At 39.8% G+C, this 26520-nt stretch overlaps 1 protein-coding gene across 8 annotated transcripts in view; it reads left to right on the top strand.

Annotated features, from left to right (window-relative positions):
- Window positions 1-26520, top strand: part of ANO3 (anoctamin 3) — a 476116-nt gene that overhangs the window by 402540 nt on the left and 47056 nt on the right. For all 8 annotated transcript variants that reach the window (XM_074012595.1, XM_015434966.4, XM_074012596.1 and 5 more), the window contains 3 exons: window positions 8851-8933; window positions 9350-9490; window positions 9979-10143. In XM_074012595.1, the coding sequence (XP_073868696.1) occupies window positions 8851-8933; window positions 9350-9490; window positions 9979-10143 (389 nt within the window). The remainder of the gene's footprint in view (window positions 1-8850; window positions 8934-9349; window positions 9491-9978; window positions 10144-26520) is intronic.

Genomic DNA, 26520 nt, shown 5'->3' with positions numbered 1-26520 from the left:
GCATCCTTCCATGCGTGGGTCCATACTTAACATTTCTTTTTTTTCTTTTTTTTTTTTTTTGAGACAGAGTGTCGCTCTGTCGCCCAGGCTGGAGTGCAGTGGCCAGATCTCAGCTCACTGCAAGCTCCGCCTCCCGGGTTCACGCCATTCTCCTGCCTCAGCCTCCCGAGTAGCTGGGACTACAGGCGCCTGCCACCTCGCCCGGCTAGTTTTTTGTATTTTTTAGTAGAGACGGGGTTTCACCGTGTTAGCCAGGATGGTCTCGATCTCCTGACCTCGTGATCCGCCCGTCTCGGCCTCCCAAAGTGCTGGGATTACAGGCTTGAGCCACCGCGCCCGGCCTTAACATTTCTTTCTATTGCTGCATAGTATTCCATTGTAGGGATACTCAGTTTGTATTTCTCTGTTCACAGTTGGTTCACCATTTGGTTTCTACTGATCTGATTTAGCCCCCATCCAACCTTCACCACACACAGAACCAAAGGATTGTGTAAGAGAAGCTAAGAGGATCTACAGAGAGCTCGTGACATTTCTGACCTTCTCTGAGGGTAGAAAACAACAGGGATAACATCTCTGCCCTTTACCCTCTAAGAGAATAGATAATGCTTTCAGGGTTAAAGGGTACAACATTTAGAACCTGTCCTTGATGAAACAAAGAAACAAACCCAGATATCCGCTTAGTAGCAAAAGAAAGAGACTAGTAAGTAGGAGTTGCCATAAAGTAGAATAAAGGGAAAAAGAGAAACTCATATTTGTCAAATATATTATTGGCAGTGTCAGGCCTTTTATGGTGATTAATCCTTTTAATTCTCATAAATACTCAACAACTTATATGATGCGATATTTACTGCTTCCATTTTATAGATTAAAAAATTGAGGCCTAGGGAGTGTTAGTTGCTTTCCACACACAGGCAGCTATAAAGCAGTCGGACTCATCCAGTTGTTACCGGCAGGTCTTTGTTCTTAGAGCTCCCAAGATGGTGGTGGGCCACTCCCAAGATGGGGCGGGCTGCTCCCAAGATAGCGGCATGCCTTTGTTCTCTGACCTGGGGTTCTTGGCCTCATGGATTCCAAGGAATGGAACCTTGGGCCATGCGCTTAGTGTTATAGCTCTATTAGAAGCTGTGGGTCATGGAAGAGAACCGTGGAACCCAGAGACTAGTGTTCAGCTTGATTAGGATGAACCTGGGCACTTAGCCGTGCAGGAACAATGGCGAGCCTTTAGCCTGATGGGGAGTGGCAATGGGCACCTCACTGCATCAGGATCACAGTGGACATCCTGTCGGATCCGGAGGGTTGGATGTCAGCGGCGGGTCTGTGATGGTGGCAAATGGTAGTAGTGGATGGCAAGTGAAAGTTCAGCTTGAGCCATAACAAACACGGACCAGAAGAGTGTGCAGTTGCAAGATTTAGTGGAGTGAAAACAGCGCTCCCATACAATGGGAGGGGACCCAAAGAGAGTTGCCCACTCCCATCTCCAATGCCTGGCGTTTATATCCCTATCATTGTCCCTCCCCTGTGCTCTCAGGTGATACATGATTTGAATATTTCTTTACCTCCTGCTTTTAGCCTAATTTGTATTTTAGTGAGCCCCCTTTACTACCTGATTGGGTGTGAGCTGAGTTACACGCCCCATTTTGAAAGGTAGGTGCGGTCACCCTCCCCAGCTAGGCTTAGGAATTCTTAGTCCGTCTAGGAAATCCAGCTAGTCCTGTCTCTCAGTCCTCACTCAACAGGAAAACCCAAGTGATGCTGGGGAGGTTGGCTGACGACTGCTCTTAACTGCTTCCTGATGAATTGGGGCATAGTAGGGGTCGTGCAATTGAGACCCCTGGGGTGCCTTCGGTGTCATTAACATCAGAGCATGGGCTAGCAGGCCGGTCCAGGGGTCTGCGGTGGATCTTAGTCATGGACTGCATCTGGGGCTCCATTTGAAGAACCATTTGTAGTTTTACAGCTTCAATTCTGGAAGAGACATATTTTACAAGGAGGTTAAAGATACAGGGATTGAAATGTATGGCCTGAAGTGCAGGGGCATATGGTTGTGGGTGGTGAAAGTGGGGTTTCCTTTAGAAAAACCCCTCTACGATGGGGCATCAATATTTCTGGGAAGTCGCATTCTCCATAGAAGCTCTTGGTAAGGGGAGCTACTGGTAGTACAGCGGCATGGAGGAGGTGCAGTGAGAATGAAAGGGGTTAAGAAAACAGTAAAAAGAAAAATATGACAAGGGAGGGCCATGTGGATCTATGATTCTCGTTACTTTCCTCATGGTTGTCACTTGAAGAGCAGGCGTAGATCCTCTAGAGGGTCACAGGAATAGCTAGTGTTATCTCTTGGATTTTTAGGCTCCTTTGACAGTATCCAGGGTTTGACTCAAGTGTAATGTATCCAAGACTCCACTCCAGCCACTTTAACCATGGTTGGGGTAGATAAAATGACTGGGTAGGGTCCTTCCCAGGATGTGTCTAGGGATGGGGAATTAGAGGGAAGGGACTTGACTAATACCATGTCTCCAGGGTGGAATAATTCCTTTCCCTCCTCTGGGGGACAAGTTCTTAATGTTTTAAGAACTTGATATTTGGCTAAGGACGTGATGATGTCTGCAACTAACTAAGTTGGCCATCTCTTGGTCAAGCACAAGGTCATTGGTTAGGAAGGGCCGTCCATACAGCATTTCGTATGGGCTAAGTCCTGCTTTTGGGGGAGTTTCAGATTCTTAGTAAGGCTGTAGGCAACAAAGCAGGCCATGTGAGGTGGGTTTCTTGGGTTAGTTTTTTAGATGTCATTTGAGTGTTTCATTCATTTTTCTTGGCTTTTCCTGAGGATTGTGGCCTCCAGGCTCAGTGTAAGTGATATTGTATGCCTAACGCCTGGGATACTCCCTGGGTTACTGCAGCCTTGAAATTGGGGCCATTGTCACTCTGAAAGCCTCAGGGAAGTACGAATCTGGGAATTATTTCATGAATTAGTGCTTTTATTACCTCTTGGGACTTTTGTGTCCTACAAGGAGAGGCCTCCGCCCAACCAGTGAAAGTATCTACCCAGAATAGTAGATACTGAGATCCCTGAGATTTGGGCATGTGGGTAAAATCTAGTTGCCAGTCTTCTCCTGGGTAATGGCCTGTTCTTTGTTCTCCTGAAGGAGCTTGGCGATAAGGCCGGGGATTATTTCTTTGGCACACTTCACAGGCCCTGACTATCTGCTTGATAGTTTTGAAAAGGCCTGGTCCAGTAAATAAGGTTTTGGCCATCTGATGGGTGCTATCAATGCCTAAGTGAAAGGTTTGGTGAAGGTTTTTAAGTAATTTCCATTGGTTAGCTGCAGGCAAAAATATTTTTCCTTCTTCAGTGGCTAGCCATCCTGAGGAGAGGAAACTATGTCCTCGTGAGTTTCCCCATTCTATTTCTTCTGCTGACTACTGGGGCTTGGTTTCCTGAAGGGGCTTACCCCACACTAGGGGTCCTTCTATAAGCATTTCTAATGGAGGGTCCCACCTTACAGCTCTTTTGTCTTCAGTATCTGCTTGGCAGTTCCCTTCTATTTCTCTTTCCTTTCTGATGACCCCAGCAATGTTAAGACTGCCACCTCTTTAGGTTTCTGTACAGCCAATAATAATCTCCTAATGGCTTCCTGATGTTTGCTAGGTGTTCCCTTGGAAGTTAGGAATTCCCTTTCTCTCCATATTGCTGCATGGGCATGGAGGACTAGGTAAGCATACTTAGAGTCTGCATATATATTTACCCTTTTTCCTTCTCCTATGTTCAGGTGTGTAATGGCCCCTGCTTTTGCTAGAATGCCTCTCGCTAAAAAAAGAGGGGGCTTTCTGGCATCATTAGAAAGGCAAGTGAAAAGAGTAAAGTTCCCCAGTCACAATTTAGTGGCTAGGAGAAGTATCTAGTGACTGCCTGTCCTAGGAACCCTCGGGTAGTGACAGATCTGGAGGACAGTTGTCCAGGACAGGTCATTAAAACTGAGAAGGCTGCGCCAGTGTCCAGGAGACAGTTAACCTCCTGGCCCTCAATGGTCAAGCATACCCGGGGCTCTGTGAGGGTGACAGCATGGGCTGGCGCTTGCCCTGGGCACCCTCAGTCCTGCTGCTGGATCATCTGGTTAGTGGCTTCTGACTCAGAGGACCTTCGTTCACTGGGGCAGTGGGCCTTCCAGTGATTCCCTTCACATAAGGGGTATGGACGAGGATGTGGCTTATTTCTATTTGGACAATCTTCTTTAAAGTGTCCTTGTAGACTGCACTGGATGCAAGCCCTATTAGGCATTTGATTTGCCCAGACTTTCCCTGTTCCAGAGCCTCCAAAGTCCGCTTGCCTGAGGGCCATGACTAAAGCAGTGGCGTTCTTTTTATCCCGTTTATCCCGTCGCCCACTCCTCCTGATCTCTATTATAAAAAACCGAAGTTGCCAAATTCAATAGGGTTTCTAAGTTTTGCTTCAGCCTAAGGTGGACTTTTGAAGTTTTTTTCTAATGTCTGCAGCTGACTGAGTGATAAACTTATCCTTTAAGATTAGTTGGCTTTCAATAGAGTCAGGTGACAGGGAGGTATGCTTCCTCAATGCCTCCCTTAGTCTCCCCAGAAAGGCAGTAGGATTTTCTTCCTTTCCCTGTGTCATAGTGGACATCATTGAATAATTCATAGGTTTCTTCCTAGTTTTCCTTAGTCCTTCCAGCACGCAAGTTAGCAAATGTCTGCGGCACCAATCTCCATGTTCTCATTTTGCATCCCAGTGAGGAGGGTCTACACTGGGAACTGCCTGCTGGCCTGTGGGGAATCGTTCTCTTTCCTCTCTTGTCATCCTATCATTGACCTGACTGAGATACCAGAGATCGCCACACTCTCGGGCTGCAGTTATGGTGGAACTTCTCTCATTTGGGGTTAATGTCTGATTCAGCAGTAACATTATATCTCTCCACATCAGATCAAAGGATTGCCCTAACCCTTGTAAAATATCAACATAGCTATCAGGGTTATCTGAGAATTTACCTAGGTTTATTTTAATTTGCTTCAAGTCTGAGAGGGAAAAAGGTACATGCACTCTGACTGGGCCAAATTCTCCTCCTGCCACCGCTTGGAGGGGGCATACTCGGGGAATATTAGCACTCTTGGGTTCATCGTTTACCCCTTTGTCTATCTCTTTTTGGACCGTTTGGGTTGAAGGGGGGTCCTTATTAGTTGGGGAAGGAACTGGGGAAACACCGGGACAGGGAGGTAAGACTCTGAGGGCTTCCTGTAGGGCATAAATTACACTTTTTACATAATTGTGAGTTGTCTCTTAATGAAAAGAAAGTTTGCACATGTGGCACTTCACTCCATTTGCCCTTCTTTCTACAAAAGAGGTCTAGCTGTAAGATGGTGTTATAATGTATACTTCCCACATGGGGCCAGGTTTCTCCCCCTTGAAGAGTATATTGTGGCCAGGCAGTACTGCAGAAGAATATAAGTCATTTCTTTCTTAATGTCTTGAGGATCAAATTGGTCCCAATTCTCCAGAATACATCTTAGGGGCATTTTTGCCTTGGGGGGAATGTTTCACTTCTGAAAAAAGAACATAGGGATGGCAGCACCCCTAGTCATTTTCCAATGAGCATTAGTCCTAGAGCGTCCTCTATGGTCCTAATGCTTATTCCTTTCCAGGGTGTGTAACCACCCATGGACCTCTGCTTATCGAATTAGTTACGCTCACCGATGTAGCAGTCCTGCACCCCTTTTCCCGCCTCTCTTGACCACGAAGAAAGGGGTCCAGGCTGCTGGATTCTAATTGTCCTTTACCAGCATGCCCAACATTGCCTTTGGCTCAAGGGTGAGTCCTAGACCAGGGCTGGGTTCCTGAGTATTTCATAACAACTCAGCTGCCCATCAAGATTCATTCGCATAAACAACAGTTCTTATGCAAATTCGTTTCAGAGAGGGTGTTGGTAACCTTTTGACTCAGTATTGAGATAGAGTTTTTTTTAATTCTGTAAGTACTTTAAGGCTTGACTGAGTGCAAACAACTCACACGTTTGAGCAGACCAATTATTAGGCAATTCTCCTAACTCTGCTTCCACAAGAGTCCCCCTGTCAATACTGAATACCCATTGTGGTTTTTTTTCTCGATCACCTGGGAGGAACCATCTATAGTCCTTTCCTGAAGGGCGTTCCTCCTAGGTCTGGTTGGACCTTTGTATGGTAATTAATATTTAAATCCCCCGTTAGGAAATTTGCTGGATTACGGGAATTTTCAGTGGTTGGTGTTAAATCACCTTTTTCTAACAGAATAGCCCCATACTTTAAGATTTTTGAGTTAGTAAGCTACCTTTTTGCTTTTTTTGACTTAGGATAGCTCTGAACTATCCTCACACTGGTGAGGTGTGCTCACAATGAGTTTTCCTCTGAAGATTCTTTTTCTACTTTCTTCTGTTAGCAAAGCAGTTGCCGCTACCAATTGAATGCATTTGGGCCATTCGCAGGTTACTGGGTTAAGGATTGTTGATAGGAAGGCTGTGGGTTGTCAGTGGTCTCAGTGTTTTGGGCTACACCCTTGTTTACACTGACAACAAGGTACTATTGGCATGTTATAGTGTCACAGAGAAGACCTTCAATTATCTATTATAGGTTTTAAATTTATCCTGGCTTTTAAAGAAATAGGGTACACTGTTTTTCCTTTACCATTTCTATCTGTCTCTTTCTCTCTTTCTTTCTCCTTTGACTTTCTGTCTCTCTCTCTCTCTGACTCACCTTTTGTCTCTGTCTCTTCCTCTCTCTCTCTCTCTCTCTGCCTCTCTCTTTCTCCTTTCTGCCTCTGTAGAAGGATTTTGGAAACATAGTGGAAGGACGTTCGCTTGTTGCCCCATTTGCCACTATAGGAATATTAATTAGATAGGAATAACTTACTCAATTCATTTTCATCCTGATCTATTACGTTGTTGTAGACCCAGTTCCAGTTGTTAAAGTACTGGGTTATCAGTTCTAAGGCCCTGGCAAGGGTGGTGGGGACGGTTCCCACATAACTGCCCATGTCGAGAGCTGTATGCCTAAATTGGGAGAGTCACCAGGGACAAGACTCCCTGGGTTCATAGCCTAGTTGCTTAAGGACACAGTGTAGATCTTCCTTAGGTCCCTTTGGAGATACAACCTGCTCTAATACTTGGGAGTGGAAGTGAAAGTCTGAAGCATTAGTACCTAGGAGGCAGGGATCAGAGGAAGTAGATTCAGAAGTAAGGAGAATTTTGGGTCTACACTTTCAAGAAAGTTGTGGTTAGGACCCAGGAGGTATGGGTCAGAAGGAGACGAAGGGGTGCACGCATGGGCGACTGTTGAGTAGAGACTTCTGGCTGTGCCATGGTCTCAACTGGCCAACGCTAGGAGTTCGGGATGACAACTTTCTGCCTCTAGTCGACCCTCAGCTTCCCCAGGAAAATTGTGAAAGCAGAAGCTGGTTCCAGGCAGAACAACACTCCCAAACCAGAAGGGTTGGGGGTTGTTAGAAAGCTTTTTCCCAGGAAGCCTCACACCTGAGTCTTTAGTCCAGCGGCCACACTAATCGTTTTTAACTGGCTGACAGGTGCCCAGTTATTTTCCTCCAATTCTAAGGAAAGATAGGACAGAATAGCAAAAGAAAGTGGTTCAATATTACTCACTACTTTGGAGAAGCCCCATGCGGGCTACCAAATGTTACCAGCGGGTCTTTGTTCTTAGAGCTCCCAAGATGGTGGTGGGCCACTCCCAAGATGGGGTGGGCTGCTCCCAAGATGTCGACAAGCCTTTTGTTCTCTGACCTGGGGTTCTTGGCCTCACGGATTCCAAGGAATGGAACCTTGGGCCATGCGGTGAGTGTTATAGGTTTATTAGAAGCCGTGGGTCATGAAAGAGAACTGTGGAACCCAGTGACTAGTGTTCAGCTCAATTAGGATGAACCTGGGCACTTAGCCATGCAGGAACAATGGCGAGCCTTTAGCCTGATCGGGAGCGGCAATGGATGCCTTGCTGGATCAGGAGGGATGGAAGTCAGTGACGGGTCTGCGACAATGGCAAACAGCAGTGGTCGACAGTGAACAAAAGCTCAGCTTGAGCCATAACAAACATGGACCAGAAGAGTGTGCAGTTGCAAGAGTTAATAGAGTGAAAACAAAGCTCCCATACAATGGGAGGGGACCTAAAGAGGGTTGCCCCAGTACCACACATTTCTAAAACGTATATGTGAGTTCTTAGTTGTGTCCACAAAGTCTTGAATGGTGTAAGATAGAGCCCATCTAGAAAAAAAATTAAACAGCAATCGTTCTCCTCGCTGTTTACACAGAAGAGCTGTCAGTTCAGGAATTTCTTTACTTTTTCCACTGAGTCCTTTTCCGTCCATGTAGAGTCCACCCAGAATATGAATTCGAGAGTTTCTTCTCTTGTCTTTCTTTTCTCCTTCACTACGAGAGTTTGTTCTTTTATTCTCTCTCCTACACCAACTCTCTGTAAGTTCTGGACAAGTATCACATGGTCTTTATTGTGATTCTTGGAGAAGGCTTTATTTGAGTCTTTAGATTTTGAATAAGCATATGCAGGTCAAAAGGGTCAATATTTAGCTCAGTAATATTGATTGCATCATTTTGATGAGCTATGCTGACAAAAAGTCCCTGCTTATTGGTTTCAGTAAAAGAAATCACACCCCTCTAGCAGTGTATGTTAATAGATACACTAATTAATGATGTATAAACACAGGAAGAAGAGGAAAAGGGAAAAATAAAAATTTTATTAATTACTTTAATAATAATTTAATTTTAATTATGAGATAAGATATATCAATATAAAGAAGAAAAGCAATATGATGTGATTTGTGTAAAGAATTATCATTTTTATATGTTATAGCCACAGTCTTCCTGGAGTTTTGGAAAAGGAGAAGGAGTATACTGACCTATACTTGGGACCTTATCGAATGGGAAGAAGAGGAGGTAAGATGTTAGCATACAAGGAAATAGGGAAACTGGGCTATTACAGGATATGGAAAATTATCTGCTGCCCTAGCATTCAGGCTGGAAACAGTTAACCATCATTAGATTTTTGCCTTGATTTTTCCTACTAACAAAATTTATTATTTTATGAAGATAATAGAGATCAATGAAGTATGTATTTTTCAGACCACTTCTGTGATGTTTCTTTAAATTACATTAGTGGAAAATTATACTGATTACAATACTGCTCAGGATTTATTTGGAAGGCAATTTGATGTTATTTTAAAAAGGCTGCTTTATTGTGAAGACTTTTAATACAAAAGTAGGCCAAATTTAGGAGTATTGTATCAACTCTGGGGAGTATTTTTTTTTAGTTTATGGCTTTGATATTTAGATAACTTTAGTTTCTCTCATAGGAAACACTTCGTCCCCAGTTTGAAGCCAAGTATTACAAGATGGAGATCGTAAATCCCATCACGGGAAAACCTGAACCACATCAGCCATCCTCAGACAAAGTCACTCGTCTTCTTGTTTCTGTCTCAGGAATATTCTTCATGGTAAAGTATAGCCATCAATATCAAAATGTTTTGGGATTCCAAATTTAGAAGTAAGTTCAATGATATCAACTCATTTTGTGACATTGAGAACGTCAGAAACCTTATTCTTTCCAACACCTTGGTAATACATACAATTAAACAAACAGAAGTCACAACAGGTTATGGGGATTTTACAAAGGCAGTTTGTGCACCTTTTTAAAGAAAATACTTTTTGGGAGAAACAGAGATCGTCTAAGATAAAATGGAAATTATATGAGTTGACCTGATGATTAGATATCTTGTGTTAAAAATGAGCATTCCATTTAAGAGGACATTGGGCAGAATTTGCATATATAACTTCCTTAAAGGAGATAATTAAATCTAGATATCCTTTCTTAGAAAGGTAAATACCTTCAATTTTTGGGGACAGTAGATTTGATCTATGGTTTTGCTTTTGACTTGTTAGTGATGTAAAATATGGATGTTTTTTCTGGTGTCTAATATTGTAGATATCCTTGGTGATCACTGCAGTGTTTGGAGTCGTGGTGTACCGCCTGGTTGTCATGGAACAGTTTGCATCATTCAAGTGGAATTTCATCAAACAATACTGGCAGTTTGCAACATCTGCTGCTGCTGTCTGTATCAATTTCATAATCATTATGTTGCTGAATCTTGTAAGTGTCTATAATGTTATTCTTCAGTAGATAAAAAAGGGGTGGAAAGGGAAGAGGTCTATGTTTCCTTTATATTTGAAATGTATTTACATGGAAGCCAAAATAAGACCAAGCCACATTTCTGTCAATGACAACTCAGTTTAACAGAAAAGATTTCATCTTTCTGGCTTAGATGATAGATTTTTGAAATTAAAATAAATTCCAATTGTATTATCTTCCCTGCATTTTGAGTTTATAATCTGATTAGTGATAGCTTCCATTCTTTTAGTATCTAGTGTGTACTAGAGATGGTGCTATGCACTTTTCAAACAAATAAAGAATTATTTGGGCTTTAAAATCATCCCAATAAACTCCATTTTATAAGAAAACTTGTTGGAAAGATATGGGAAAATCTTTTTGAAAGCGAAGTATTGTTATCTACTAGTCTTCACGAGAAATGAAAAACAATAAGGCAGTTACTCCATTTTTCTTTCTCTGAATCTAGCGTTTCTCTCTTCTCTCTCCTGTTCTCCCCCTCCTCTTCTCTTCTCTGTCCTCTCCTCTCCTCCTCTCCTCTCCTCCTCTCCTCTCCTCTCTCCCCACCTCTCCTCTCCTCGCCTCCCCTCTCCTCTCCTCTCCCCTCGTCTCCTCTCCTCTGCCCACCTCTCCTCTCCTCCCCTCCCCTCTCTTCCCCTTTTCCCCTCCCCTCCCCTCCTCTCCTCTCCTTCCTTCTCCTCTTCTGTCTCTCTCCCGTAATCTCTCCCTCTCTCACATCCTCTCCCTCCCTTCCTTGCTCTCCCTCCCTTCCTTGCTCTCCCTCCCTTCCTCTCACTCCCTCTCCCTCCTTCCCCCCCTCCCTTTCTACCTTCTTTCCTTTCTCTCCTTTTCCCAGTGCTTCTCTTTGCATACCTGCTCTGTTCTATAAGAAAGATAACTGGTTTTGCCTAACTATATCATTTTGTCATAGTCTGGCATGCTGTGGCATTGCTATGCCTTTATTATCTTCTTTGACTCTCTATATGACCATGTTCCTCATGTTTCAACTGCTTATTTAACTTAAATCATCCACTGTTTTTATGTGCTAGCTACTCAAAGAAAGCACCTTTTTGTTTCAACATCATGTGCACTTAATAACTTATGGACAAAATGTCCATGGTTGATGGCACAACAGTATGCATAGGCCTATGTCTTCAACAAGGTCTATCAATGGGAACCAATTTCCTCTGAAAATAGAAGGCACCTATTGACACATTAAGGATAATATCTTTAATTCTTCCAACAGCTCCAGTATCCTGCATTATGTAAATAATGAAACTGAGATTCAAAGAGCTAAAATAACTTGCATATACTAAGTGTTAATATTAGTATATTTACATCATGAGATAATTTCTTTGATATAGCTGAGCAATACATAAGTAATAAGGTTGGTAATATAGATAGATAATATGCATTTGGTTCCAAATATGATTGATACTGACATTACTTGTTTAGCCTGGAGGGAGTTGAGACCATTTGCTATTCAACTTTAAAACAATAATCAGAGAAGATCTTAAGAGAAAAGTGAACAGTCATGGTTATAAAATGAGTACACATTATTATGAGGACAGTAGTTAACATCTTCTACTGGAGTTTGCTTTGCTCAGGTCCAGTTTAATTTGTAGAAAGAGAATATTGTTTACATTATGTCTAAACGAGCCATAAAGTAATTTATGCTCTTGACTCATAATTTAAAATGTACAATAAACATTGAAAAAAATACATAGAAGTGGGAAACCTATATGGTAGTATATATAAGATAGTATAGGTTGTGCACTGCACAAGCACCACATTGATGGAAGAGTCATTTTCAGCACAGACACTATAGATTTTTACATTTTTGCTGATACTTTTCTGGTATATAGTAAAACATCTTGTTTGTAACAAAATCAGTACGAACTGTGACAGCTTTTCAGTAGACAGAGGTTATTGCAACTGGCCCTATTATCTGGGAAAAGATAACTAAGTAGTTGTGTTTATTTCTAGGTCACACAAGCAGTCGCCCAATTTGATCTTAAATTGACTCATTTCTTATTGTAAGTAGGTTGGTTGACAAAAAAATTAATAATAGTAACTGGTCATAGTTCTGCAATCCAGGATCTTATAGTCTAGTGGGGAAAGAGAATTGAAGAATTCAATGAAGAATGCACAATAGTTGAAGCACAAGGGGCCCTGAGTAAGGTGAGAAAAAAGTCATCTATTGCTCATGAAAAGTTTTATGATAGTGGATCAGAAGACTTGAACAGAAACAGAGAGGGTGCTTATTCTGATCAGCCAAGAAAGAGCAGAAAGGAGATTGTTGTTTGAAGAAATTCAGCCCACAAATGGACAGAAGCACAGAAATGCATGTTCTTTGCCCTTAAGGAAATAATGAGAAGTGTCTGTGAAGCATATTAGAATAAAGAAAAATAAGATTGGAAAAGTAAATCAGTGCCTAGCTTTGGAGGTGTGACTGGTATGTAAAGAGTTTGGATATGATGTTATTTTTTTGGCCACTGTGGGCAGTGAGAAGCCATACTTGATGGTATTTGATAGGTAAATAGCCACAAATCATCTTACCAGATACATTTATAGATGTAAAGGAGATTAAAATATTAGAAGAGGGGCCAGGCATGGTGGCTTATGCCTGTAATCCCAACACTTTGGGAGGTCAAGGCAGGAGGATTACTTGAGCCCAGCAGTTTGAGACCAGCCTGGGCAACAGTGAGATCTCATTGCTACAAAAGATTTTTTAAAGCCAGGTGTGGTGGTGCACACCTGTAGTCCCAACTACTCAGGGGGCCGAGGTGGGAGGATCAATTGAGAGCAGATGTCAAGGCTACAATAAGCTGTGATCACCCCACTGCACTCCAGCCTGAATGATAACATGAGATCAAGCCTCAAAAAAAAAAAAAAAAAAGATATTACTGTGTAATAGAACACTAGAATTTATTTATTCTGTCTAATTATAATTTTGTACCCATTGATCGACGTCTCCCCATCCACCCTTCCCCCAACCCATGTAATTTTCGTGCTGGTAAATTTGAAAACTCTCAAGAAAATATAAGCCTTTCTGGGGAAAAGATAAATAGTCACAACTGCTTAAAGTAAAAGTAGATATTCTAAGTAGATTGTCAATCATGAAAGAAATTGTAAAACAATATCACAAACTAGTAAAGCAGTCTTATCATAGGCACCATATTACATTTTTTAAAAAATTAAATAAAAAGATAATTACCTGTTGTGCAAATTAATCCAGCATTTAGATAAAGAAATAATGCTTCCTGGGTAAACATCAACCTGATTTTTAAAATATATCTGGCAATGGTAGTATGAAAACTCAAACTAAAGAGCATTTACAGCTATATACATAATAATGGCAAGTATAGATCAAAATATTTTCTAGAGTTACCTCTTGAAAGGAAGAATGTAAGTAATTTTTATTTTCTTTACATATTGTCTAATATTTATCACATATTTGAATTTTCTAGATTTGCTACAATAAGCTTATATTCTATTCAAATCTAGTAAAGGACAAACCTTTTTTAAAATTAATTTCCAATATTCTATTTTAAGGGAATTATCAATAATCCAAGATTCATATAGAAGGATTATCAGTTATAGTTTTATTTAGAGTAATAGATATTAGAAAAGAGACCCCCTTAAATAACCAAAAATAAAAGAAAGTTATTCAAATTCTGTATAAGGTAGTATCATATAAACTATTAAAATGCTATGTGAATATTATTTAAGAACATGAAATACAGTTATATAAGTATATAAAAGTTTACTTGATTCCATTTTTTCTAGAATACACATACAGTCTTCTGAATTTTGAAACTTTAAGAAATTACAATCAAATATTAACAATATTGGTCCCTCAGTAGTGAGAAAAAATGTGGCACACCCTTTTGATTTAGTGTAAATTTTTGTTCATTGGGATTTGTATTTGTTTAGCTAGTATGTTTATTTTAATTCACATATTATAATCATACATGTTTAGGAGTATAATTGGATGTTTTGAACATATATATGTTGTATGATGATCAACTCAGGGTATTTAGTATGACCATCACCTCATGGCAATTATCATTTTTTTGCGATGGTCATCTAAGCCTCTTTTCTACCTATTTTGTAATGTAAAATACCTAAGTGTTAAACAATGTCACCCTACTGTGTAATAGAACACGATAACTTATTTATTCTATCTAATTATAATTTTGTACCCATTGATCAACCTCTCCCCATCTTCTCCTCCCCAACCCAGTCTCTGATAAAACTTCCTCTATGATATCATCTCATTTATTGATTTTAAGAAATCCTCTGCCCATTGCTTGTTTTTGTCAGTTTAGTTGAAGATTCAGATGGTTGTAGATACGTGGTGTTATTTCTGAGGTCTCTGTACTGTTTCGTTGGTACGTATGTCTGTTTTGATACTAGTACCATGCTGTTTTGGTTACTGTAGCCTTGTAGCATAGTTTGAATTCAGGTAGTGTAATGCCTCCAGCTTTGTTCTTTTTGCTTAGGATTGTCTTGGCTATACGGACTCTTCTTTGGTTTCATATGAAACTTAAAGTAGTTTTTCTAATTCTGTGAAGAATGTCAATGGTAGTTTGATGGGAATAGCATTGAATCTGTAAATTACTTGGGGCAGTATGGTCATTTTCATGATATTGATTCTTCCTTTCCATGACAATAGAAGGTTTTTCCATTTATTTATGTCATCTCGTATTTCTTTGAGCAGTGGTTTGTAGTTCTCCTTGAAGAGGTCCTTCAGATCCCTTGTTATCTGTATTCCTAGGAATTTTTTTCTCTTTGTAGCAATTGTGAATGGGAGTTCATTTATGATTTGGCTCTCTGCTTGTCTATTGATGTTGTATAGGAGTGCTTGTGATTTTTGCATATTGATTTTGTACCTAAGACTTTGCTGAAGTTACTTATCAGCTCAAGGAGTTTTGGGGTTGAGACGATGGGGTTTTCTAAATATCCGATCATCTTATCTGCAACACAGACAATTTGACTTCCTCTCTTCCTCTTAGAATATCCTTTGTTTCATTGTTTTGCCTGATCGCCTGGCCAGAACTTGCAATACTATGTTGAATAGGAGTGGTGAGACAGGGCATCCTGTCTTGTACTGATTTTTAAAGGGAATGCTTCCAGCTTTTGCCAATTCAATATGATATTGGCTGTGGGTTTTTCATAAATAGCTCTTATGATTTTGAGATATGTTCCTTCAATATCCATTTTATTGAGAGTTTTTAACCTGAAGGGATATTGAATTTTATTGAAGGCCTTTTCTGCATCTATTGAGATAATCTATTGAGATAATCTGCATCCATTGAGATAACCAAGACAAATTTTTGTCATTGGTTCTGTTTATATGATGGATTATGTTTATTGATTTGCATATGTTGAACCAGCCTTGTATCCCAGGGATGAAGCCAACTTGATGGTGGTGGATACGTTTTTTGATGTGCTTCTGGATTCAGTTTGCCAGTATTGTATTGAGGATTTTTGCATCAATGTTTGTCAGGGATATTGGCCTGAAATTTTCTTTTTTTGTTGTTTCTCTGCCAGGTTTTGGTATCAGGATGATTCTGGCCTCATAAAATGAGTTAGTGAGGAGTCCCTCTTTTTCTATTGCTTGGAATAGTTTCAGAAGGAATGGTACCAGCTCCTCTTTGTACCTCTGGTAGAATTCGGCTGTGAATTCGTCTGGTCCTGGGCTTTTTTTGGTTGGTAGGCTATTAATTACTGCCTCAATTTCAGAACATATTATTGGTCTATTCGGGGATTTGACTTCTTCCAGGTTTAGTCTTGGGAGGGTGTATGTGTCCAGGAATTTATCAATTTCTTCTAGATTTTCTAGTTTATTAGTGCAGAGGTGTTTATAGTATTCTCTGATGGTAGCTTGTATTTCTGTGGGATCAGTGGTGACCTCCCTTTATCATTTTTTATTGTGCCTATTTGATTATTCTCTCTTTTATTCTTTATTAGTCTGGCTAGTGGTCTATTTTGTTAATGTTTTCAAAAAACCAGCCCTTGGATTCATTGATTTTTATAAGGGATTTTCATGTCACTATCTCCTTCTGTTCTGCTCTGATCTTAGTTATTTCTTGTCGTCTGCTAGTTTTGAATTTGTTTGCTCTTGCTTCTCTAGTTCTTTAAATTGTGATTGATAGGGTGTTGATTTTAGATCTTTCTCACTTTCTCTTGTGGGCATTTAGTGCTATAAATTTCCCTCTAAACACTGCTTTAGCTGTGTCCCAGAGATTCTTGTACATTGTGTCTTTGTTCTCATTGGTTTCAAAGAACTTATTTATTTCTGCCTTAATTTTGTTATTTACCCAATAGTCATTCAGGAGCAGATTGTTCACTTTCTATGTAGTTGTTTGCTAATCCTGAGCTCTAATTTGTTTGCACTGTGGTCTGAGAGACTGTTTGTTATTATTTCTGTTCTTTTGTATTTGCTAAGGAGTGTTTTACTTCCAATTATGTGGTCAATTTTAGAATAAGTGTGATGTGGTGCTGAGAAGAATGTATATTCTGTTGATCTGGGGTGGAGAGTTCTGTCGATGTCTATTAGGTCTGCATGGTCCAGAGCTGAGTTCAAGTCCTGAATATCCTTGTTAATTTTCTGTCTCGTTGATCTGTCTAATATTGACAGTGGGGTGTTAAGGTCTCCCACTCTTCTTTGTTGGTTTAAAGTCTGTTTTATCAGAGACTAGGATTGCAATCCCTGCTTTTTCTTTTTCTTTTTTTTTGGCTTTCTATTTGGTATATTTTCCTTCATCCCTTTATTTTCAGCCTATGTGTGTCTTTGCACATGAGATAGGTCTCCTGAATTTAGGACTCCAATGGGTCTTGAGTCTTTATCAAATTTGCCAGTTTGTGTCTTTTAATTGGGGCATTTAGTCCATTTACATTTAAGGTTAATATTGTTATGTGTGAGTTTGATCCTGTCATCATGATGCTAGTTGGTTATTTTGCACACTAGTTGATGCAGTTTCTTCATAGTGTCATTGATCTTTATATTTTGGTGTATTTTTGCAGTGGCTAGTATCAGCTTTTCCTTTCCATATTTAGTGCTTCCTTCAGGACTCTTGCAAGACAGGTCTGGTGGTGATGAAATTCCTCAACATTTGCTTGTCTGGAAAGGATTTTATTTCCCCTTTGCTTATGAAGTATAGTTTGACTGGATATGAAATTCAATATGATATGATATGAAATTGGTTTGAAAATTCTTTAAGAATGTCAAATATTGGCCCCACTCTCTTCTGGCTTGTAGGGTTTCAGCTAAGAGGTTCACTGATAGTCTGATGGACTTCCCTTTGTTGGTAACCTGGCCTTTCTTTCTGATTTCTCTAAATATTTTTATCTTTCATTTCGGGCTTGGAGGCTCTGATAATTATGTGTCTTGGGGTTAATCCTCTCGTGGAGTATCTTGCTGTTCTCTATATTTCCTGAATTTGAATGTTGGCCTGTCTTGCTAAGTTGGGGAAATGCTGCTGGATAGTATCCAGAAGTGTGTTTTCCAGCTTGTTTCCATTCTCCTCATCTCGTTATGTACTCTAATCAATTATGGGTTCTGTCTTTTTACATAGTTCCTATTTCTCAGAAGCTTTGTTCATTCCTTTTCATTCTTTTTTCTCTAATCTGCCTGTATGCCTTATTTCAGCAACGTGGTTTTCAAACTGTGACATCCTTTCTAATATTGACAGTGGGGGCGTTAAGGCCTCCCACTATTATTGTGTGGGCGTCTTAAGTCTCTTTGTAGGTCTCTAAGAACTTGCTTTATGAATCTGAGTGCTCCTTTATTGGGTGCATAGAATCACTTGGTCGATTCAGCTGTTGATACTTGTGTATGCTTTACAAACTTCTTGTGTTGTGTGTTTCAGCTCCATCAGGTCATTTATATCCCTCTCTAGATTGGTTACTCTACATAGCACCTCCTCTAACCTTTTACCAAGGTTCTTAGCTTCTTTGCATTGGGTTAGAACATGTTCCTTTAGCTCAGTGGAGTTTGTTATTACTCATCGTCTGAAGCCTACTGTTGTCAATTTCTTCTTATCCTTTGTCCAGTTCTGTGCCCTTGCCAGAGAAGCATTGCAGTCATTTGGAGGCACTCTGGCCTTTTGGGTTTTCAGCATTTTTTTGTTGATTCTTTCTCATTTTAATGAGTTTGTCTAGTTTCGATCTTTGAGACTGCTGACCCTTAGATGGGGTTTTTGTAGGGACATTTTTGTTGCTGATGATGCTGTTGTTCTTGCTTTCTGTTTGTTTTTCTTTCAATGGTCAGGTCTCCCTTCTGTAGGGCTGCTGCAGTTGACTGGGGGTTCCCTTCAGGCCCTATTCACCCCCACGCCTGTAGATGTTACTCAGGGAGGCTGGAGAACAGAAAAGATGGGTGCCTGCTCATTTCTCTGAGATCTCTGACCTTGAGGAGCACCAAGCTGATGCCAGTAGGATTTCTCCTGCATAGAGTGTCTGACATCCCCTGTTGGAGGGTGGCGCGGGGTACGGGGGCAATATAATGAAGCAATTTTACTGTCTCTTAGTGGAGGGGGTGTGCTTTGCTTGGGGGGAACCCAGTCTTCTGAGCTGCCTGGATTTCTCAGAATTAAGAGGAGGAAAGGCTAAGTCTGCTGGTTTATAGAAACTGCAGCCAACCGTGTCCCTAGGGACCCAGGCCCAGGGAGATGACAGTTCTGTCCCTGAGCCCCTGGCTGGAGTTATTGGAGTTCCTGCAGAGAGGCCCCACCCAGTGAGGAGAAGGCCTGAAGAGGTACTCTGGCTGCAGTCTGCCACATTAGACTGTGTGTTGGGCTGTGGGGGACACCTCTTGTGAACAAACCGTCCAGCCTCCCTGGCTCCAGCACAGGAAAAGCACAGCCTGGAGCTATAGAGATGCCTGCCATCTTCCCCTGCCCAGGGAGCTTAGTGTGTTAGGCGGCTATTAGTCCCAGTGCTGGCTGCCATCCCTCCTTCAAAGAGCTCAAAGGACTTAGACAGCAGGCAGCTGCAGCTGTGGTGCTGGTGGCCCCTACCCCAAGAAACTCAGCGGGCTTAAGCAGATTCTAGTTGAGAGGCTGTTGAGAATCTGTGCAGCTCCATGGTTGGGACCCTAGTCCTGGGTGGCATGGCTTCACAAGTGGAATCTTCAAATCCACGGGTTGCGACAGTTCCATGGAAAAAGCACAGTTTCCCAGGCTGGGTAGCACGCTGACTCGCTGCCTCCCTTGGCTGGGGGCATGGGGGCTCCCCTACCCCGTGTCTCTCAGGAGGGCCTCTGCACCACAGTGCTGTTCCTTCCACTCCATGGGGCACGGCAACCGTGTAGTCGATTCTGATGAGAGAACGTGGATACCTTGGTTGCAGGTGCAGGATTCACATGCTATTAGGGTTCTTTTGGAGGGGAGCCTGCGATCCCCGCTGCTTCTAGTCAGCCATCTTTGGCCCCGCCCCCTACCACATTTTCTTCATCTATTCATCCATTGAAGGACATGTGTTAATACCACATCTTCACTATTGTAAATTGTGCTGCGGTAAACGTAGGAATTCAGATATCTCTTCAACATACTGATTTCATTTCTTTGGATATATACCCAGGAGTGAGATTGATGGATCATATAGTAGTTCTCTTTTTTATTTTTCTGAGGAAAATTCATAGAGTTTTCCAAAGTGGCTGTACTAATTTACAATTCCACCAACAGTGTGTAAGTTTTCCCTTTTCTTTGTATCCTAGCCAATGCTAGTTTACTTTGTATTTATTTATTTGAGATGGAGTTTTGCTCTTGTTGCCCAGGCTGGGGTGCAGTGGGGCGATCTTGGCTCACTGCAAACTCCACCTCCTGGGTTCAAGCAATTCTCCTGCCTCAGCCTCTGGAGTAGCTGGGATTACAGGCATGTGCCACCGCACCCAGCTAAATTTTGTATTTTTAGTAGAGATGGGGTTTCTCCATGTTGGTCAGGCTGGTCTTGAACTGACCTCAGGTGATTCGCCTGCCTCGGCCTCCCAAAGTGCTGGGATTACAGGCGTGAGCCACCACACCCGACCTACTTTGTATTTTTGATTCTAGCCATTCTAACTGGAGTGAGGTATCTTCTTATTGTGGTTTTGATTTTCATTTCTGTGATGACTAGGGATGTTGAGCTTTTTTTTTTTTTTTTTTTTTTTTTTTACATACCTGTTGACCCTTTCAATGTGGTTTTTTTGAGAACTGCCTATTAAAGTATTTTTCCAATTTTCTAATCAGGTTATTTGTTTTTTTGCTGTTATTTAAGTCCCTATATATTCTGCATATAAACCCCTTGTCAGATGTATAGTTGCAAATATTTTCTCCCATTCTGTAGGTTGACTGTTCATTTTACTGTTTCCTTTGCTGGGTAGAAGCTTTTTAATTTGATGTGGTCCCATTTATCTATTTTTCGTTTTGTTTCCTGTGCTTTTGCAGTCTTTTTTAAAAAAAATCATTGCCCAGCCCAATGTCATACAGCATTTCCCCTACATTTTCTTCTAGTAGATTAATAGTTTTAGGTTTTACACTTGAGTCTTTAATTGCAATTGAGTTGATTTTTGTATGTAGTGAAAGATAGTGTTGTTTTTTGTTTTTTGTTTTTGCATATAGGTATTCAATTTTAGGTCTTAGGCCTTTTTTCAATAGATGACTATTACTAATTCAGTTTCCTCACTCATTATTGGAGTGTCCAGATTTTCTATTTCTTCCTAATTTAATCTTGGTAACTTGTGTTTGTCAAGGAATCTATCCAGTTCATCTATGTTCACAAAGTTTTTGGTGTGTAATTGTTCATAATAGTCTCATGATGCTTTGTATTTCTGTAATGTCACCTGTAATGTCTCCTTTTTCATTTTATTTATTTTATTTATGTAGGTCTTTTCTCTTTTTTTCTGTGGTGAGTCTAAGGTTTCTCATATTTGTTAATCTTTTCAAAAAAACTGTTAATTTTGTTGATTATTTTTGAAAACTTTAAAAGTCACTATTGTATTTATTTCTGCTCTAAGCTTTATTATTTACAATTTGGGGTTTCGTTTGTCTTTTTGTTCTACTTTTTTGAGCTGCATGGTCAGGTTATTGGGAATCTTTGTTTTTTATTTAGGCATTTATTTCTATAAACTTCTCTCTTAGAACTGCTTTTGCTGTGTCTCATAGATTTTGGTATGATGTGTTTCCAATCTCATTTATCTCAAGTAATTTTTCAATTTCTCTTTTAATTTATTCATTGAATTATTGGTTATTTAGAAGTATGCTGTTCAATTTTCATGTTTGTAAGATTTCCTAAGTTTTTCTTGTTTATTTCTAGTTTTATAATATTGTGGTCTAAAAGGATACTTGATATGGTCTCTGTCTTCCTAAATTTCTTAAGACTAGTTTTGTGGCCTAACATGTGATCTGCCCTGGAGAATGTTCAATATGCAGTTGATTGAGAAGAATGTTTACTCTGCAGCTGTTGGATGGAATGTTCTGTAAATATCTGTTATGTCCATTTGGTCTATGGTGTAGTTTAAGTCTTTTTTTTTTTTGTTGGTTTTCTATCTAGATTATCTATCCATTGTTGAGGCTGGGGTATTGAAGTTTCCCACAATTGTATTATAGTCTATCTTTCTCTTCCTTTATATCTGATATTATTTACTGTACCTATTTGGGTGCTCTGGTGTTAGGTGCATGTGTATTTCCAATTGTTATACCCTCTTGTTGAATGGATCCTTTTATCATTATATAATGATTTTTTTTTTTTTTTTTTGTCTTTTAACAGTTTTTGACTTACAGTCTATTTCATCTGATATAAGTATGGCTATTCCTGCTCACTTTTGGTTTGCATTTGCATGGAATATCTTTTTCCATGCCTTCATTTTCAGCCTACCTTTGTCTTAATGGTGAGGTGAATCTTTTGTAGACAGCGTACAGTTGGATATATTTTTTAATCCATTTGGCTACTCAGTATCTTTTAATTGAAAAATTTGTTCCATTTGTACTCACAGTTATCATTAATAGATAAGGACTTACTCCTGCCACTTAGTTAATGATTTCTTGGTTGTTTATAGATCATCTGTTTCTTTCTTTGTCTCTGTTTGTTTACCTCTGTGATTTGATGGTTTTCTGTGGTGCTATGCTTTGTTTTCTTCCTCTTTTCATTTGTGTAACTACTGTAATTTCTTTCTTTAAGGCTACCATGGGGCTAACCTAAATAATCTTGTAGATATATTATTTTAAGCTGATAGTAACATAACTTTGGTCACATTAAAAAATACCCTAGACTTTTTCCCTCCCCCGCAATTTATATTCCTGTTGTTTAATTTTTACTTCTTTATCTATTAGGTGTTCCTAAGCCACTAATTCTGGCTGTTGTAGTTTTTTATTTGAATTTAAACCTTTCATACTAGATGATTGAAAGTTTACATAGCACCATTATTTCAATGGATTATTCTGAGTTTGATTTATGAATTTATGTCTACTATTAAGTTTTATGCTTTTACAAGTTTTCTTGACAATAATTATATTCTTTTTGTTTCTAATTGTAGCATTTTCTCTAGCATTTCTTGTAAGGCCAGTCTAGTGGTGATGAATTTCCTCAGCATGTGTTTGTCTGGATAGGCCTTTATTTCTCCTTCATTTCTGAAGGATAGCTTTGATGGATATAGTATTATTGCCTGACAGATTTTTTTTTCCTTTCAGCACTTTAAATATAACAACCTATTTTCTTCTGGCCTGCAAAGTTTCTGTTGAGAACTCTGCTGATAGTCTAATAGGAGCTTCCTTTATATACAACTTGAAAGTTTTTTCTTGCAGATTTTAGAATCTTCTCTTTGACTTTTGGCAGTTTGATTAACAAGTACCTTGAAAAGGATCATTGTGAGTTGAATCTAATAGGGGACTTTTGAGCTTCCTGAATCTATTCAGATATAAATATATCTCCCAATATTTGGGAAATTTCTGTCTATTTTCCATTCAATAGGCTTTCTGTGTCTTTCTCCACCTCTTCTCTCTCTAATAATCCTATAATGGGAACATTTGTTCACTTAATGGTGTTTCATAAGTCTCATGGGCTTTCTTTATTCTTCTTTGTTTGTTTATTTTTCTCTGACTGGGTTATTTTAAAAGACCTGTATTCAAGCTTAAAAATACATTCTTTGATTTGGTGTGTTGTTAGAACTGTCAATTGTATTTTTTATTGTATTTATTGAATTGTTCAGCTCCAAGATTTCTGTTTGGTTCTTTTTTATATATCTTTTTTGTGGTTGTTGTATTTCTCATTCAGATCATTAGTTATTTTTCTGATTTCACTGAATCATTTGTCTGTGCTCTCTTGTATCTCACTGCATTTTCTTAAGATCATTATTTACAATACTTTTTCAGGAATTTCATAAATGTTCTTTTCTTTGGGGTCTGGCACTAGAGACTTACTGTGTTGCTTTGAAGGTGTCATGTTTTCTTGCTGTTTTGTGTTTCTTGTGTCCTTACGTTGATATCTGCACATCTAGTGTAAATTTCTTCTGTCCGGTTTTATAGAATAGCATTTGTAGGAAGAAACTTTCTTTGGTAGGTGGTCCCAGAGGAGCTTTGGCTTTGGTTCTGAGTGGAGTCTGTAATGTGATCTTCATGCTGTTTCTTTAGCTACAATACTTGTCAGTGATGTCTGTGATGTTGTCTCAGAAGCTTAGTGTATGGTTGACTATAAGGGCAATAATGTGGTTTTGCTTGGGGCTGGGGCAGCAGGCTGGATGTTAGCCAGACAAGGAAGCTGCAGAGGGCCAGCAAGCTGTCTGGTGAGTTTCCTGCAGAGGCAGTGGCCATTTCCAGAGTGACTGTCAGAAGCCAAGCACAGATGCTCATGGGTGCAGTGGTGCTGGGTGGTTTTGCAAAGTTCTGTCTGAAGGGACAGGATCACCACAGGACCAGCTGTCAGGCCATAGAGGAACATGCATGCACTTGAGCCAAGCAGGCTGTAGCAAGCTGTCCTGGGGATACTGCTGCTGCAGGACCCGCTGTCAGGCTGTACATGAACATATGCAGGCGTTGGGGAGGGGAGCCAGTCAGGTTGAAGCAGTTGCTTCTGGGGTGGATTCACCATAGGACTGGCTGTCAGGCTAGGTATAAGCACTCACAGGGTTGGCAGACTGTGCAGTGTAGGTGCACATGGATGTGATGGCTAGCAGGCTGTTCAGCAGCTTTCCTGCTGTGCAGGTTCACCTGTTTATTGGAAGGTTGTGACACATGCCACATGGGTTTGGATGCCAGGGTCTCAGTGTTCCAATCTGGCCTATGTTCTGGGCAGCTGAGGTCATGGTACTCTAGGCACTGTGGTAGTATGATGGCAGGGCCTGAGGAATGGAAAGTCAGTAGCTGCTGATCCCCAGGGCAAGACACACTGTGTACATGGGTCCAGGTTCAAAATAGTACTGTGCCATAGCAGCCTAGGTCACAGTGTGGGAGATGCTCAAGGTGGGCTCTTACAATGAGGCAATGCAGTTGCACAGACCTCAGCTACTCTCCAGACTGGATTTGAGGCCTCTGAGGATTAGGGTCTCTCCTGTAGCAAGTATTGCTGGTGTTTGTGGTGGTAATAGGGACCACTGGGGATCTTTGGCTCATGTTATCTCCATAGGAAGAAATCCCCCAACTCTGAGCTAATTCTGGTAAGGAAGAGAGAGTGGTAGAGGTAGGGTGTCTTCCTCTCTCTCTATGGTATCCTTGGTGTCTGTACTCCAAATAGATTTTACCATTCCTCTGGTGCTGCCTAGCACACTACTTCAGTCACTAGTTTCAATATAGTGGTTTATTTGTTGCTTTGGTTCCTTTTTGTTGGGGAAGGCTGAGTGCCAGGTAACTGTAGTCAACCTTCTTTCTGACATCACTCTCTACATTTCTATTCTATTCTGTTTATATTATATTCTATAAAAAGAGTATAACTTTTTCTGATCATTTGAATATTTATCTCTGTATATAGGTGTTGATTTATAATCAGAAAAAAACCCTTTGCTTTTAAAACATCCTACTATTTATATAAAATGAAGAACAAATTAGGAATGAAATGCATTTTCTTTCTTTTTTTTCTTTATGAGTTATCCATATAACTACAGCCATACAAGTAGCAACATTAGGTCACTTTTTGAGTTTTGTCTTTTGCCAAATAAGGAAAAGATTTATCAGTGGATGCAGCATCCCAGCACATATTCCTTCTGTTCTCATGTATGCTTCCCTCTCTCCCCTGGCTTTCACAATACTGTCCAAGCTTCTGAAAGTGTGTGTGTGTGTGTGTGTGTGTGTATATAAATGTGTGTGTGTGTATATATATATATGTGTGTGTATATATATATATAAAATGTTTTTTAGTTCTTCAATGGTGCCTTCACCAAAATCACTCGACTTTGGACAAAGGCAAAGCAGAAATTTCCTATTTGACCTGTGTAATGCTACCCATACCACATAACATCTATGAGCTGTAATTTCTGGATCTTTTAAATGAGGGAGATAAAAATAACACATAGGGATATTGAAAGATTAAATGAGTAACCTCTCTAGTGCATAAAAGATGGTAATAAATGTTAACTTTCTCTACACTTGCTTCCTTTCGATATTTTAACATTTCATTTCCCTTTATAAAACTATCTATACTCGTATTTCCAATCACAAAATACCAACTTTTACTTTTCTCCATTTTCTTCATCTTTAAGTTTGATCATTTATTTCCCTTCAGTTCAAGATATGAAAACAGTGACAGTCTTTTCTTTGTTCTTCCTAAATTCTTTATATCACATCTGCATTGATTGGTATTCATGTTTTACTCTTTTTTAAAAAAATGTTTTCTATTACCCATTCATAAATATTTAAATGCTCAGGGCCATCTTTGGAGAGAAAGAGAATCACTGTTTTGTATTTTTTCTATCAAATATGTCTAGTAATATAAAAAAGTTTTTAAAAATATTTAATTAATTCATGCAGAAATCATACCACTATGATAATTTTCAGTAATCTTATTTTTAAAATGTCTTAGTCTTTTTAATGCTCTTTTAAGGTCTGTAATTATTTTATCTTTTACAGCTATGAATTATAAAATCAGCACATTGATATTACGAAAAGTAGTGAAGTATAAAAACGTTAGAAATGCTAAATAAAAACCACTTTCCTCAATTCATAATGCCACTCATCTCCCTTCTTACTATGTATCTAATTGTACCTGTTGAAGTAATCACTGTTAATGTAGGTTGGTACCAAAGTTATTGCGATTCTTGCCATTGAAAATAATAGCAAGAATCGCAATTACTTTTGCACCACCCTAATAGTTTCATGTCCCTTAATTATCTTCTCCTCCCATTAATTATTATTGCCTTTAAAGAAACACCCTGTGTTTCTATGTTTTTTT

The sequence above is a fragment of the Macaca fascicularis genome, chromosome 14 (assembly GCF_037993035.2).
Source record: "Macaca fascicularis isolate 582-1 chromosome 14, T2T-MFA8v1.1".
NCBI classification, from domain to species: domain Eukaryota; kingdom Metazoa; phylum Chordata; class Mammalia; order Primates; family Cercopithecidae; genus Macaca; species Macaca fascicularis.
The sequence above is the reverse complement of the archived record's forward strand: the minus strand, read 5'-3'. Positions and strand labels throughout refer to the sequence as shown.